The 17,237-nt window shown below is 40.5% G+C and overlaps 2 protein-coding genes across 4 annotated transcripts in view; one reads left to right on the top strand and one right to left on the bottom strand.

Annotated features, from left to right (window-relative positions):
• The window catches only part of calb1 (calbindin 1), a 61,600-nt gene extending 51,351 nt beyond the window's left edge, over positions 1-10,249 (bottom strand). Inside the window, exons 1-5 of the mRNA XM_078216011.1 lie at positions 10,104-10,249; positions 9,710-9,786; positions 7,825-7,899; positions 5,986-6,066; positions 1,759-1,815 (exon numbers count right to left, since the gene is read on the bottom strand). Coding sequence (XP_078072137.1) covers positions 1,759-1,815; positions 5,986-6,066; positions 7,825-7,899; positions 9,710-9,786; positions 10,104-10,191 — 378 coding nt within the window. The 5' untranslated portion in view covers positions 10,192-10,249. The remainder of the gene's footprint in view (positions 1-1,758; positions 1,816-5,985; positions 6,067-7,824; positions 7,900-9,709; positions 9,787-10,103) is intronic.
• The window catches only part of LOC144495692 (uncharacterized), a 41,575-nt gene extending 24,671 nt beyond the window's left edge, over positions 1-16,904 (top strand). For 2 of the 3 annotated variants that reach the window (XR_013498311.1, XM_078216014.1), the window contains exons 3-4: positions 12,103-12,145; positions 12,502-12,747. Coding sequence is in view for 2 of the 3 variants with exons in the window: in XM_078216014.1 (XP_078072140.1) it covers positions 12,103-12,145; positions 12,502-12,550 (92 nt within the window). In the remaining variant the exon portion in view is untranslated. Of the gene's footprint in view, positions 1-12,102; positions 12,146-12,501; positions 12,748-16,172 lie in introns of those variants that run through there. The other variant, XM_078216013.1, reaches the window with a different exon arrangement.
• The last annotated feature ends 333 nt before the right edge of the window (positions 16,905-17,237 follow it).

Genomic DNA, 17,237 nt, shown 5'->3' with positions numbered 1-17,237 from the left:
AACTCACCTCCTGACTCCTCAAAACCTGTCCACCATCTACAAGACACAAATCAGGAGTATGACAGAATATTCTCCACTTGGCTGGATGAGTGTGGCTCCAACTGCATTCAAGATGTTTGACACCATTTAAGACAAAGCAGCCCACTTGATTGGCACCCCATTCACCAACTCAAAGATTCACTCCCTCCATCACCATTGGAACAGTGGAAGCAGTGTGTATTATATACAAGATGCATTGCAGCAACTGGAGGCTTCTTCGAGAGCACCTCCCAAACCTGTGATCTCTGCCACCTGGAAGAATAAGGGCAGCAGACACATGGACACACCCTCCAGCCACACATTGTCCTCGCTTGGCAATATTAGCTGGATGTTCCATCCCCACTTGGAATGTTCGCTTCCGCCGAAAGTCAATGGACTTTTGGCCGGACTACCAAATATCCGGCAGCGGATCCTGGCCATATCATAATTCTTTCACTGTTGCTGGATCAAAATCTTGGAACTCCCTTCCTAACAGCACTGTGGTCGCACCTACAGCAGAAGCCCTGCAGTGGTTCAAGAAGACAGCTCACACCCACCTTCAAGAGCAATTAGAGATGGGCAACAAGTGATGGACTTGCCACTGATGCCCACATGTCAAGAAAGAATTTTTAAAAAATCAATAATGACCCCCATTGACATGGACCCTTCCCCAATTAATTGTTTTACTCTTGATTGCTCTTTGTCCTTTCCATAGCAAACCTTATGATAGAACGACCACTGTCCATAAAGGTTTACCCAATGATACTTGATCCACTTTACCCACGTCATTCTCCAGAACTAGTTCCAGCAATGCCTCCTTCCTAGCTGGACAGGAAACATACTGATGCAAAACATTCTTCTGGACATATTTTAGAAACTGTTCCTCTTATGTGCCTTGAACTATTAATAGCCCAGAGTGTAAAAGAATTTTTAAAAACTATAATTTTTCCACCACTGTATTTTCCCAATTTTGTTCTTCGATATTTTTCACACTAAATGATGAATATTCCATGTGGTGTAATGGTGTCTCTACTGTTTAGCTCAAGCCAAATGCACTCTGTCCTTGATCCCTACAGGACATCCTCTCCATGAAAGTTGCAAACAATCTGGTTTAGCCTCAGAACTTCTGCCAGGGAGAAGGATGAAGTCAGCAGCTAGAGAATGATGTTTAGACAGGGGACCGAAAACAATGGCCTCAGTCATAGCACTACTGACCTGTTACTGGCCTGTACTTGACCCCCTCCCATTGCCCCTTTCTCCCACCTCTGTACTCCCGCCCCAGGTCTTAATTGAAAGCAAGGTAGAAAATACAAAATTGAAATTCTGGAAATGAGTGATAACTGCTGGCAACTCATCCCAATTATTGAAATGAGGCCTGAAACTGGCCTCAGCCCTCCCAGTTGGAATGCATGCCTGAAAAAGTACATAACAAAATTTCAATCCATAAACTATTTAGTCAGAAAGAACATTTTGTCTACACCAGCAAAAGCTGTTTCTGTAACCAGGATCAGCACAGGATTCAATAGCATTCATATGAGCAACTCCATCACGTGTGGTTGTAGTATTCAGCAGCCCATTAAACTAGCCATATACACCGTTAATCACACCATGCATTCTGCATATTTTCTGTGCAACTCATTCACTGCAGAGATGAGTGTAACTTCAACTAGGAAGTCACGACTGGTTTCAAGCTCTTGGAGTATTAACATATATAACATTGTATGTTCAATAAGTCTTTACCTTCAGCTCATCTGCTTCTATGAAGCCACTATGATCTTCATCATACCTTCGCCATGTCTGAAAAAGAAAATCCTTTAGATACATAGTTCGTTTCAGTTAATTATGATTTACCCACATAATAACTCAAAACTCTGGGCATGTTTTGTAGTCGGATTGTTGCTCGAAATGACAAAATCTGTTTCAACTCTCATGTCATCAAGAACTACTTTATGTTTTGTTGGTGTGTGTGGCAACTTTTGCCTTTGTATGTTGGATTTTAATATGTATTCTAAAAATTTTTTTAACTATTTGTCTAGAAATTTGCCAAATTGCTTTTGCATTTTTGCTCGATATTTTTGGATATTTTTTTTATCTGTATGTTTAAAATCACATTTCTGTTTCATCCACCTGCTCTTAAACCTTACAACCAACCCAGTAAGTGCACAACCTACATCCAAACTGTTGGCACTGTTTTCTAGAACTGGCTTCCAGGACAAGTTCAAGGAGACCATGCAATCTTAGTCTGGCAACTTCCTGCTAAATCTTAAAATGTAGTTTTAACTTTTGCAACATTAAGGCAATACGTATCTTACAAATGTCTGAGAAGAATCTCACATTGTCTAAGCTGTTCCTACTCCCAACACTGCAAGAAAATCTTCCATTTTCACTGCTCCAGATTGCAGTGTTGCCTGTAACATGGGGGATCAAGTTTAATTTAAACCTTAAAATAAAGCATTGCATTTTCTTTAGTAACAATGTATGTTGCCGCATATTATGCAAATCCTGTCCATGGTCTTGTGTTGCTGATGCCACCTTGAAATTCCTTTCCATTTCTGCCTCAATTAAATCACCCAATGTTTTTATCATAATGTGTTGTTCATGCATATCCTTCATGGAGCATAAGATCATTGCAACTACCGCTACGTGCTGACACTTAGGGTACATTTTTATTTCTGTTGAGTGGTGATATCAACAAGATATCCAAACCACTTAAGAATAACATATTTGAATAAATAATTTCTCTACTCCTATTTTCTATATGCATACATCTGGGAAATAAGATTTTTGTACATTAAGTGCAGAATACCATAAGACATAGGAGCAGAATTAGGCCACTCGGCCCATCGAGTCTGCTCCGCCATTCATCATGGCTGATAGTTTTCTCATCCCCATCCTCCTGTCTTTTTCTCATAACCCCTGGTCTGTCTTAAAGACACTCAATGACCTGGCCTCCACAGCCTTCTGCGGCAAAGAGTTCCACAGATTCACCACTCTCTAGCTGAAGAAATTCCTCCTCATCTCTGTTTTAAAGGATCGTCCATTTAGCCTGAGGTTGTGCCCTCTGGTTCTAGTTTTTCGTACTAGCGGAAACATCCTCTCCACGTCCACTCTACCCAGGCCTCGCAGTATCCTGTAAATTTCAATAAGATCCCACCTCATCCTTCTAAACTCCAATGAGTACAGACCCAGAGTCCTCAACCGTTCCTCCTACGACAATCTCTTCATTCCAGGGATCATTCTTGTGAATCTCCTCTGGATCCTTTCCAAGGCCAGCAAATCCTTCCTTAGATATGGGGCCCAAAACTGCTCACAGTACTCTATATACAAGCCTTATACAGCCTCAGAAGTACATCCCTGCTCTTGTATTCTAGCCCTCTCGACATGAATGCTAACATTGCATTTGCCTTGCTAACTGCTGACTGAACCTGCACATTAACCTCAAGACAATCTTGAACAAGAACTCCCAAGTCCTTTTGTGCTTCTGATTTCCTAAGCATTTCCCCATTTAGAAAATAGTCTATGCCTCCATTCCTCCTTCCAAAGTGCATAACCTCACCCTTTTCCACATTGTATTCCATCTGCCACTTCTCTGCCCACTCTCCTAACCTGTCCAAGTCCTTCTGCAGCCCCCCTGCTTCCTCAATACTACCTGTCCCTCTACATATCTTTGTATCATCTGCAAACTTAGCAACGGTGCCTTCTGTTCCTTCTTCCAAATTGTTCATGTATATTGTGAAAAATTGTGGTCCCAGCACTGACCTCTGAGGCACACCGGCTGTCATCCTGAAAATGACCCCTTTATCCCCACTCTCTGCCTTCTGCCAGTCAGCCAATCCTCTATCCATGCCAGGATCTTACCATTAACACCATGAGCTCTTAACTTATTTAACAGTCTCCTATGCGGCACCTTGTCAAAGGCCTTCTGGAAATCTAAATAAATCACGTCCACTGGTTCTCCTTGTTACCTCCTCAAAGAACTCCAACAGATTTGTCAGACATGACCTCCCCTTGATGAAGCCGTGCTGACTCAGTCCTACTTTATCATGCACTTCCAAGTACTCAGATCTCATCTTTAATAATGGACTCTAAAATCTTGCCAATGACCGAAGTCAGGCTAACCGGTCTATAATTTTCCGTCTGCTGCCTCCCTCCCTTCTTAAACAGCAATGCTACATTAGCTACTTTCCAGTCCTCTGGGATCCTCCTTGCCTCCTGTGATTCCTGAAAGATCGCCACCAATGCCTCCACAATTTCCTCAGCTATCTCTTTTAGAATCCTAGGGTGTAGTCCATCCAGTCCAGGTGATTTATCCACCTTCAGACGTTTCAGTTTCCCCAGGACCTTCTCCTTAGTGATGGCCACTGCACTCACCTGTGCCCCTGATTCTCCTGGAGCTCTGGCATCCCACTGGTGTCTTCCACCGTGAAGACTGATGCAAAGTAACTATTCAGTTCCTCTGCCATTTCTTTGTTTCTAATTATTACTTCTCCAGCCCCATTTTCCAGTGCTCCAATGTCTATTTTTGTCTCTCTCTTCCCTTTTATATAATGAAAGAAATTCTTTCTATCTTCTTTTATATTACCAGCTAGTTTACACTCATATTTCATCTTCTCCCCCTTATATCTTTTTTAGTTATCCTCTGCTCGCTTTTAAAGGCTTCCCAATCCTCGCCACTTTTTATGCTTTTTCTTTTGCTTTTATGCTGTCCTTGACTTCCCTCGTCAGCCATAGATGCCTCGTCCTCCCCTGAGCATGTTTCCTCCTCCTTGGGATGAATTTCTGTTGTGCCTCCTGAATAACCTCCAAAAACTCCTGCCATTGCTGTTCCACAGTCTTCCCTGCTAGGCTCCCTTTCCAATCAGCTCTGGCCAGCTCCTCCTTCATGTCTTTGTAGTTACCTTTATTTAATTGTAATACCGTTACATCTGATTCCAGCTTCTCCCTCTCAAACTGCAGGGTAAATTCTATCATATTGTGGTCACTGCTCCCTAAGGATTTCTTCACCTTAAGTTCCCTAATCAAATCTGCCTCATTACACATCACCAAATCCAGAATTGCCTGTTCCCTAGTAAGCTCTGTCACAAGCTGCTCCAAAAAACCATCTCTTAGACATTCCACTAATTCCTTTTTTTGGGATCCACTACCTACCTAATTTTCCCAGTCAATCTGCATATTGAAGTCCCCCATGATTATTGTAATATTGCCTTTTTTTATATGCCTTTTCTATCTCCTGATTTATTTTCTGCCCCACATCCCGACTACTGCTAGGGGGGCCTGTACACAACTCCCATCAGGGTCTTTTTACCGTTGCAATGTCTCAACTCTACCCAGAGATCCTATGCTTTCTGATTCTATATAATTTCTTGCTATCGATTTAACTTCATTCCTTATTAACTGTGTAACCCCGCCCCCTTTGCCCATCTGCCTGTCCTGTCGATAGGATACATATCCTTGGATATTTAGATCCCAGTCCTGATGCCCTTGTAGCCACGTCTCTGTGATGCCCACAACATCGTACGAACCAATTTCAATGTGCGCAACAAACTCATTTACAAGGACAAATTGCTTAATTTATGACAAAAACAGGCAGTCTAAGACTAACGTATCCACTTATGTCTCAATAACCTCTATAGAAGGTACTGATGCTCACATAGGTGTGTATCATATAATCAGAATTTTAAAATGTTATGTATTTTTGTACCTGGTAATCTTTTCATTTACTATATCATTCCAATTGAGTTTCAAAGTGCATTCCAATACATGCAAAAGGAGTGACATTTCAGTAGGCATATTAAAATATTTGAGTAACGTATGTAACATTTAATAAAATTGTAATATGACAATGTTATGGACATTTTAGAAAGCATATGCAATCTTGATCTTTCCCTCAGCTGGGACATGAATGTTGTATGAAGAGTCACTGCTATGACCAAAAACTATTTAAATCACTGGAAAGGGCAATTATACCTCCATGAACTCTGTGCTTGACTTTAATTGTTGTCGAAAGAATAAGAAGAAGTTTTCTTCTGTAGGTAGAATCTGAGCAAGCTAGAAAAATGGAATATTAGGTTAACTCTTGGTTGTCCAATTAATTCCTTCAATTAAAATTAGTAATAAAAATATTAAACTGTACAACTTAAATCATACGTTATAAAATTCTAAAACATGGTCCCGTCTCTTGTGCCACCTTCTTTCCTTTACTGAATGATAACTGATCATTCTAATATAGCTTTCAGCCCCTCCACATTATACTCTGAAAAATTAGCCAATTTTATTCATATTTTGATAAAATCGTCGCACAAGAATTTACACATCTGTGTTTGTCAATGTACAGTTAAGTAATTTGACTGAAAGGCATGTGCCCGTTTAAAAATCAGACACCTCTGGCTTTATTATTGCATGGATCAACTTCCGAGTCCACTAAATAGCCAATGTAATATTTTGAAAATATATATCTAAAACCAAGATTTATGCCAAAGAATTTAGCTACTCAGTTAGGATCTGTGTGCGCTGTGGAGCTCTGTGTTGTCCTGACAACATACCTGATCGACAAACCTCACAAGTACATCCCTTATTGCACCAGTCTGACATGACATTATTTCCTTTGGCCATCTTTTGGGATCTAACTGCAAATTGTTAAATTTGTGCCAGTTATTGCAGAATGCATATAGATGCTCATGATATAGATCCAAGTCCAATGGTATTTGATTTTGACAGTCTAAACTAATTTTCATTGAGAACAGTAGCCCATGGAAACAGGAGACCTTCATATACTTCCAAGGTGTAAACATTGATCCAGGTAGATGGTGTTTAACATATTCCATTTAGAGTCAAGAAATTGATTAAACTGATGTGAATAATATCAACAAATTTACTTTCTATGACAGTCTATCATTTCACTGAAAACGGTTACAGAATAAAATAGCTTCTTTCAACCATTCTTATTATTTTGAACATTTCTGGTTGGGCTTTTGATTATGCATCTTTTACTGCCAAATTGGGATTTTGAAAATGTATTACAATTATGATATTAATCAGTTTACATGCAATTCCAAGTATCAATTTTCCACCAGATGCTATGTGAGCAAATAATAATTTTCTTTCTTCCATTATTATTTCTGCCAGTTTCTTTTTATCCTCTTTATTCCTCCCATGACAATCTGCTATTCCCTGTCTTCAAAAATGGACAAGCGATCTGCCATTAGACGTCTGCCAATAATTTTCTATATCCAACCACTAGACAGTGTCCCAAGGTGAAGAGTCTCAGATTGTTCCTCACTCTTTGTTTGCAATACTTCATTTCTGTTCAACTGCCTCTGCTGATTAGACAACCACTGTTTTAACATAAAGAAAACGATAAGTAAAAGCCAACTCTTGGGGCTACCATGTCCTTGTATAATAAACTTGTCATGCATGTTAGTTAATGTGCATTAAACATTCAGTCAAGATTGCCAAAGTCTAGGAATGATAATGATAAATTCCCGCAGTGATAATTTTCAAAGTTTATTTAAGATTGAGGTTCAGGGATAGATTATGCAATTTGGCACAATGCCCATTTTAAATGTAAGCAGTTCTATAAAAATTGACGTTGGATTTCATTGATATATCTAAAGATTTATAATCTTTTATCACAAAGAATTTATATTTTCCACAGGGATATCAATATTGTCCTGCTGTTATTAAGTGAGTGAACAAGAGCCATAAGCAACAATTTGCTTCTTAAAGTAACAACGAGGTCCAGCTTTCTCCCACATGAATTTATTCAGCATGAATGCGGTCAAGTTAAAACAAATTGAAAATTCTTACATCGGCCAGCTCTATCTTTCCATCAGCACTCTGATCATACTTCTCCACCAAGGCTTTCATCCCGTCGGATAATTCCTACGGATTGATCATGTTAGTCATGTTACCAATGATACTAACAGTGCGCAGTCCTGCAAAATACTGTTTAGTCAGTGTAGAACACAAGAAATAGGAGCAGGAGGAGACCCATCGAGCCTGCTCCGCCATTCAATACAATCGTGACTGATCTTCAACCCCAGTTACCCGCCCGCTCCCGATATCCCCTAATGTAAAGGAAAAGTACATCCTTGAATAATATGTGGGGAGTGGATAAATCAACATTTTGAATCAACATGCAGTTAGATAGCAGCACCGATAGAGAGTGGAACGATTCGAAAAATACCAATTAAACACGTCTCTTAATAACTGTCCAAAGAATATCCGGCGCCTTCGATTGTACAATCCACAACAGAAATCATTCCAACCAGTTAACTTTTTAATTATTGTGATTAAAGAAATCAGTGGTTTGCCTATATATATATATATATATATATGAGAGAGAGAGGGAGAGCGCCGTTCGCTTCCCCAGGATGTCCCAAAGCGCTTTGAAAGCGCTTGGATTGGGGCGAGGGGGATAATACACGAATATAAACCGTACACGCAACAGTTTTTGAATAGAGAGCTCCATCAAGTTAATGTTGCCATTAAATTATATCACATTTGCCCTGGGGGGAGGGCTTGCATTCCGTTTATCGGATCTAAAGGTGCGATTTTGTGACTAACTTGTCCATTCTGGCGCTGGGCTGTTGCGCCCCAGGTACGCGCTCATACCCTAACCCGGCAGAAGAATTTTCTGCGTTGAGAATCCCTCTGGAGGAAAATCAAATCAAAATTAAAGATAACGCAAGCGCTGCTCGCTCACTGGGAGATGCGTGCCGAATGGAAAGATGCTATTCAAAATTAGTGACTAATTAGTTTGGAAGTACTAAACAATGGCACATAATTACAGAGATTGAGACTTGCTGTCAGGCATTGTCGGTATTAATGACTGAGTTCCTCTTCTTACTGCCGCTTTTACAGGGAGTCTGTAGTCAAGGTAACAGTGGGTACCAAAGTATCCATTTTTTTGCCGCCTGTGATGGTGTCACACATCTGGGTTTTGTTAACGGGAATTCGGATTTATATGTTTATTTAACTGTTAACGCACATGTCAACACTCTAAATGTGCGTTAAAATGTCACTGTTTTGTTTAATTGTTCTCAGTGTTTTTATTTTCTTCAATTGCTGCCCCAGAAACATACCCCGTGAATAAAATCTTTGCTCTGTAACTGTTAGCAATGGTGTTAAATTGAACACCATTGACTCACGTTGTCTGCGTTGTGGATTTCAGCAGTGCTAACCATGTCTAATCATCACCCAAGGTGGAGCCAGGGAGAAAGGGTTTGTCAGTGACATTCGTCACCAAAAAGTGGATCTCGCTGCTTTTTGCAGCTTTAGTTACAATAGTTTTAAAAGTGTAATCCAGAATGCAAGATGTGTTCAGTGCGGGATACTTACGCTGAGGTTTTGTTTAAGGCTCCACATCAGTGAAAACGTTGCGGGGGAGGGGGGGGGGCGGGGGGAGTAGGCAGGAAAACTGTTCCCACTTCAAAAGTAAATGTCAAAAATAATTTCATCATCGTATTGCGGTGAAATTCCTGAAGCTTTGGTGGTTTTCTGCTAACGACCACGATCTTTGGAACGAAGCAAAATACAAACAAATTGTGTTTACAAACAAAGCGGCTGCCATAAAACTATTGTTTCAGTGTGACCAGCCTTTCATCACATGTACATTTACATCTCAATCATTTGGGTTGCAAGATGTGTCTATTCTACTAAGTGTGCTGCCCTCCAGTTGTTTAACACTTACTAAGCCAGTGCCTTTTCGAGCTTGCTGAAGTTCCCGAATGAAATTTTGCAGTTCGTTTCCTTCAATATAACCACGACCTAAAATAATAAATTACACTTTCACTTATAAGAAAGTTGAATCAGCTTTAAATCCACGCAGCCGGATTAAAGTAATTAGATGTGCCACTTGAGACAGTTAGATTTCATTTCTCAGATAAAATTGACATTTCCCACTTCAGAAATGCTTTGATAACAAGCGAATAAAATCAAGCTGGTTATTTTCAAGCATCTCATTGATCAAACAGTTTGTTGAATACAAACAGCATGCAGACGTTTACTTAAAAAAAGTATTCACTTGGCAATGACAAACAATACTCTGTGGAGTTATTAGTTTATTGCAAAATGAAAGTAGTTACCAGCATTGTCGTAGTGGTGCCAAATTTCCAGAAACTGCGTGGTGGACTCTTCAATCCCTTGCAGGTAAAGGTTGTGAGTGTCTGCCATGCTTGCTCGCTTTGCCTGCTCCCTCCCCACTCGCCTTGCACTGTGGAGCTCTCACTCTGAGCCAGCCCGGCCAGCGCGCGCCCCCTAAATGCGGCTCGTGCGCCGGAGCCCAGCCCTCAGTGCGCAGTGCGCACGCGCCGCCGCTCCCTCCAGCGGAGTGAGGTGAGAGCAGAGACATGGACCAGGCGAAAGTTGCTTTGTCTGCAGCAGAGGCGACGCTTGTTGCTGCGCTTCACTGTCGCTTTTTGCTCAATCGAGAAGAGAAAGAGAGAAAAAAGTGATGCACAATATTGACCCCAGTCGTGTGTGGGAAATGGACAAGAATGTATTTTTTTATAAAAAGCAAAATACTGCCGATGCTGAAAAACAGAAAATGCTGGAAAATCTCAGCAGGTCTGGCAGCATCTGTGGAGAGAGAATTGAGCCAATGTTTCAAGTCTGGATGACTCTTAGTCACAGCCTGTTGGCTCTATTCTCTCTCCAAGAATGCATTTTCATTCATTACTCACTGCATCTATAAGGTGCTGAAAACTTTTTTGTTTTAGCCACTCACAGTATGTGTAGGGCAGGGGTGGAAATGAACGACTACAGGAAAAACTTAATAACTGTTCCCTTTCTGTGCATGCTTCTAATTAACTATCCTCTAAACAGTGTCACAAGAAGGCTTACATTAACACTGCATGAAGTTACTGTGAAAATCCCCTAGTCGCCATACTCTGGAGCCTGTTCAGGTACACTGAGGGAGAATTTAGCATGGCCAATTCACCTAACCAGCACATCTTTGGACTGTGAGAGGAAACCAGAGCACCTGAGGAAACCCATGCAGACACAGGGAGAATGTGCAGACTCCACCCAGACAGTAACCCAAGTCGGGAATCGAACCTGGGTCCTTGGCGCTATGAGGCAGCCACCATGTGTATGGGAAAGAGGTAGATATCTCAATGACTATATGATTAAGACAAGAGGAGGAAAGCATTTTATTAAATATTCCTTTCATGTGTAGAAGAGAATATCTGCAAAGAACAGGAACATCAGTATACAAATGAGGGAGAGGAGTGGAAAGGCAAGAATAGTTCATTTAACTAGTAACTACACAGTAAGTAGCTTCTTGGACCTCGCTTCCCACCAGATATATAGTTCAAATTACTGTCCTCTTGATTTACGTGCAATGAGATGTATTCCTCTTTCCTATATGTATATTTATTAATCAAATTAATATCCCAACAGAGACACCAATGTATTTAATTAATTTTCAGTAAAAGGTTACTGAATTCACCACTTCTTCCTTCTAAAGCAGAGATGAAATAAAAACAGGAAACACCAGAAGTAACAGACCAGGCAGCATCTGTGGAGAGAAAAGCAAAACTAACATTTTAGGTCAATGACCTTTCATCAGTTCTAAAGAAGGAACAGCAAATATTGTATGGGAAACATAGAAACAGGATAGGCCATTCAGCTTCTCCCACCGGTTTCAACATTCAATTAGAACTATATGAATGGTCTGTGTCTCAAATTCTATCTACTCATCTTTATTTTGGATACCTTCATGAAATGATCGAGCAAAATTTTAATGATGTGTCATGAAAATTTCAATTGATCTAACATCCACAACCTTTTGTAGGAGAAAATTTCAGAATTCCAATGCACTTTGTGTGAGAAAAGCTTCCTGATTTCAGCCCTAAATGTGTTAAGCTCTAATGTTAAAATTGACAGAATTCTCCAATGAGAAGAAACAGCTTTTCTATAGTTACCAATTTCAGCTCCCTATATCAATTTGAGGATCTCAGTTAGATGTTCCCTCCCCCATCCAGCTATCTTTTTAAACCCAAAGACCACAAACCAAGTTTATGCAAATAGTCCTCAGAATATAACTTTTTAAAGCAATGAATTTACAGTGTGCCTTGTCCACAGTTTCAGTGTCCAGGAGTGAACATCAAGCAAGGTCTGCTCAAAGGTCTGTACAACAGAAGGCTTATTTTCCTCACTTTTGAATTCTTATTGGTGGCAGTCATCCACTTTGTAAGACAATGGTTTGTGCTGTGGTGATCAATACTGTATTAAGGTTGACTTGGCAAGGCTCAGGAGCCCCACTCTGGCACATGCCAGTCTTTACCGCATTTGCTGCACAGGAAGACAGTGGGCTGAGAAGGTGCACAATTTGTTGGCCATCTTTTTTTCTCTCGGGCAGCTGAGCTTTCCATTTCTGCTTGGCTCTTCCAATGCCATTCCAAATGGTCAGCCTAAAGAGGTCATGGCTGTCAGTAATGGGCTCTTCCTTTCAGTGTTAATGTCTTTTATTCTCGCTTACAGGTATCCATATGGTGGCGATATGGACACCCAGAAGATCATGACCCAGTGATCAATTCATTGTACAGAAGGACCTTGGATCTACTGTACTTGGATCTACTGTAGGATTGAGGATTGGCTATCTAACAGGAAGCAGAGAGTTGGAATAAATGGGTGCTTTTCTGGTTGGCAGTTGGTGACTAGTGGTGTGCCGCAGGGATCGGTGCTGGGGCCTCAACTGTTTACCATATACATAGACAATCTGGAGGAGGGGACCGAGTGTAGGGTAATAAAGTTTGCGATGATACGAAGATGCGTGGGAAAGCGAATTGCGTGGAGGATGCGGAAAGTCTGCAGAGAGATTTGGATAGGCTAAGTGAGTGGGCGAGGATCTGGCAGATGGAGTATAACGTTGACAAGTGTGAGGTTATCCACTTTGGAAGGAATAATAGTAAAATGGACTATTATTTAAATGGTGAAAAATTACAACATGCTACTGTACAGAGGGACCTGGGGGTCCTTATGCATGAATCACAAAAACTCAGTTTGCAGGTGCAGCAGGTGATCAAGAAGGCAAATGGAATGTTGGCCTTTATCGCAAAGGGGATGGAGTATAAAAGCAGGGAGGTCTTGCTGCAATTGTACAAGGTACTGGTGAGGCTGCAACTGGAGTACTGTGTGCAATTTTGGTCCCCTTATTTGCGGAAGGATGTATTGGCCTTGGAGGGAGTACAGAGAAGGTTCACCAGGTTGATACCAGAGATAAGGGGTTAGCTTATGAGGAGAGATTGAGTAGATTGGGCCTGTACTCGTTGGAGTTTAGAAGGCTGAGTGGAGATCTTATAGAGACATATAAGATAATGAAGGGGCTAGACAGGGTAGAGGCAGAGAGATTCTTTCCACTTAGAAAGGAAACAAGAACTAGAGGACACAGCCTCAAAATAAGAGGGAGTCAGTTTGGGACAGAGTTGAGGAGAAACTTCTTCTCTCAGAGGGTAGTGAATCTCTGGAATTCTCTGCCCATTGAAGCAGTGGAGGCTACCTCGTTAAATATGTTTAAGTCACAGGTAGATAGATTTCTGATCAATAAGGGAATTAAGGGTTATGGGGAGCGGGCGGGTAAGTGGAACTAAACCACTATCAGATCAGCCATGATCTTATTGAATGGCGGGGCAGGCTCGAGAGGCTAGATGGCCTACTCTTCTTATGTTCTTATACTGCTTTCATCAATCTGATGAACATCGCTGAGCCATTGCAGATATTATTGACTTAGCAATCAGTGTATGCTGATCGAATTGGTACACTCCAGGACCTCTGCGCTGGCGACCTTGTCCTGCCATTCTAATGAATTCCAATCCCCTTGAGATAAAGAACAATATTTTATTAGTCCCTTGATGAACTTTGCACTTGTGAAATAGCTTTTAATGATTAATGGTGAACAGGGACATAAATCCACTAAGCATCAACAGCTTCTAGTCTCATAATGCAGTAACGTAAGCCATACTTGTGACTAATAAAGTTTATTTGGAGAATCTTCAAATTTATTTTTCTCAGATCCTAATGAGATAACTCCCAACGTTAAACTTCATCCGTATTAATACATACATACATATTTCTGTGCATTTATATAGAATAAAATCAAATACTGCAGATGCTAGATATCTGAAATAAAAACAGGAAATGCTGGCAAAACTCAACAGGTCTGGCAGCATCTGTGGAGGGAGAAACAGTTCTGAAGAAGTCATATTGAACTAGAAACATTAACTGTTTCTCCATCCGTAAATGCTGCCATTTATGTTGAGTTTTGCCAGTATTATCTGTATTTCTATACATAATTGAATGCATGCTTGTAAAAAGTTAGTATGCATTTATATGTTCATGCTTGTCAAGATAGCTGAGTAATTCTATGCATTCAAAGTGCTACAGTGAAAATGGTGATTTGCATAGTTCAAGAGGTGATGACAGAAAATCTAATCTTAATAATTATGAAGGTCATATATATTGTTAGCCTAACTCATTCTTGTAAGGTGGGCCGCGTCCTTCCTAAGTATGCCTAATGTGAGTGCGCTTTCTCCGGGACCATGTTATGTGCGCATGTCCTTAATTTTGGCTGCTTAGGCTATTTAAATAATAATCTCCGAAATCAAATTCCAAGTTCATCAATCTCAATTGCAAGAGAAGCCTACAATACTCTTTCCAATAGTGAAGCCGAGTTTGAGAATAGGGGAATTTTCCGGAGCACTCTTTGAAAATCATCATGGGGGTGATATTTTATGTCCATATGTTTCCTGGCCCCGCAGTGTACACCTTTCTACTTATTGAAGTAATACAATGTTTTGCAAGCTATGTATCGTTCATACAACCGCCTGGTAGCCAATAATGAAACATATCATCCAAATAAAAGCAAAATATTGCGGATGCTGAAAATCTGAAATAAAGAATAGAAAACGCTGGATACAGAGTTAACGTTTGGAGTAGAGTCATATGACTCTACAACAAACTCTGATTCTCTCTCCACAGATGCTGCCAGACTTGCTGCGTCTTTGTAACATTGTTTGCATTATCTAAATGACGTGTGCCCGCTTCAGTCTGCAATGAGATCCGATTGGTTATCTTCTTCTATTTCTTCAGTTGAAAAATCACGCAAAGCGTGTTTATTAATAGTCCTTCATCCCTGCACGTTTAAAATCATTTCCTCATCGCGTCTGTTTTTTTTCAATGACCCTTCTTTTGCTCTCACTTCTGGGTACCCTCGCTTTATCTTTTAAAGTTCGCAAGACAGCTGACCTCTCCATTTTTGTCCATTGATGGGGTCTTTAAGACCCCGCCCCCCCCCATCCCCCTTACCTTTACCTTCATAACACATATGTGCACTTGAAAATAAAACAACTTGCATCTAGTTTCCTTGCTCTCGTCCTTTTGTCTCAGCGGGTTGCACCGTATTATTCACTAGCTCTGCCCATCCACATACATTTCCCGACATATTTCCTGTAAAGTCACCTGATAATCCATACTGGAACTCAAATGAATCGGCGCAGCGTCGCCCTCTTCTATGTCTTCCTGCAGTTTAAAATAACAAGTGAAACATGTTTATCCTTTCTTCTTAAGTTCTTTCTCTGTTTAACTGCTCTCAGTTTTCATTGTTTTTTGCCCACTCGCCAACCAAGTGGGCGACAAGTTTTCAAACACATTCTTAACTCAAAACTAACCATTTCACTGCCAACGTGTAATCTGACAGTATCTGGAGCAAACTAAGTTTCCAAGCCAGTATGTATTACTAGGTCTTATTTGAAATGAATATGCAGGCAAGCAAATCAGCGGCAAATTATTATGAGGCATCTCCAAGATTAAAAGTATAATATTCTATTATTCTGTAGAGCTCTGTTGAAGCATACATATGAAGGAAACGTGGAGAGACTGCCCAGCCACGGCAAGAATTTACTGGGGAGAAGGATAATGATCAGGAAAATATTGTCGAGTATGACAGGATTATGTGAAAAGTGATATCAAAATAGAAAATGTTGGAAATACTCAGCAGGTCAGCTGCCCGACTTTCCAGCATTTTCTGTCTTTATTTCAGATTTCCAGCTACTGCAGTGTTGTACTGTTGTACATAAGAAGTGATATTGTTTTGCGGTCTTTTAAAAATAATTTCCCTTTCTTAATGTGAAGCTTATAAGTCCCTCCCCTGCCAGTGACATCATGAATGTATCGAATATCCTTATATCGAATGATATAAAAAAAATCGCAGCAGATTCAGTCTCATCACCACGCTGGATCACAATCCTAATCCTCACCAAGGATGCCTCATTCACCTAGACGCGGGATCGATCGGATTATATTGGAAAATCATGTATTACTGGAAAGCTAACTCACTGATCCAAAGCCAAAGACCAGTGTGGAGAAAGCGTATTAAACTTGTGTTGTTTGCTCATGTAACTCTTCAAGCTTTGAGGCGTGGATCTGCCTATAAGTCAGTGGGCATTTTTCATAATGAAAGGTTGGAGTCCACCCTCAGTGCTCAATGGTGTCCCTGGGGTGTAAGCATTATATTATACCCTAGGGAAGTAAAGAAGCCTCTACATCAGGTATGAAGTGTTGTCAAAGTCAAGAAAAATGATCGTTTTTTAAAATTCAAAGTGCCTCATAATTTAAAATCCACCACTGCAACACTTCGGCAAGCAAAACTGAACAGCGGCACTGCATATTAGACAATTCATTTTGCTACTGATTTTACTTGTACCTTTAATGCGCAATCTTCAGTGGATATATAACGGCGACGAGGCGGACTGTTGGACGAAAGGAGCTTGCAGCTCCTTCGAAGTATCTGGCGATGCAGAACTTAACAAGCATTTCAAAATAAGTTGAGAACATTGCACTGTGATGTGAAGGGTCCGAGCTGGTTTTTGGTGACATTTGTAAATTATATACGAGACATCACACTGAGCCTTGAGGAACGAAATTGCTGAGTTTTGCTTGATTAATAAATTACAGTTCATCCAAAGAAAACCTGAATCGAACTCACTCACTGGCTCTTATCATGCAACATATTATGGAAAATGTTAAGTGATTAACCCATCCGTTAAAAGAAGTTTAAATGCAAGCTGAGTGTATATATCCTAAAGTGCATCACAATATGAAGCAACGTGTAGTTGTGGAGCCACTGCTGACGTGTCAGCGAGCTTCTTGGACCACTGAGAACTCCACAAGTTTCAGTTGGCTAATTCTATTAATTCTAAGTTTAGTTCAAAGTCTATGCG

The sequence above is a fragment of the Mustelus asterias genome, chromosome 7, assembly GCF_964213995.1.
Source record: "Mustelus asterias chromosome 7, sMusAst1.hap1.1, whole genome shotgun sequence".
Lineage (NCBI taxonomy): Eukaryota > Metazoa > Chordata > Chondrichthyes > Carcharhiniformes > Triakidae > Mustelus > Mustelus asterias.
This window is presented reverse-complemented; position numbering and strand designations above follow the sequence as displayed.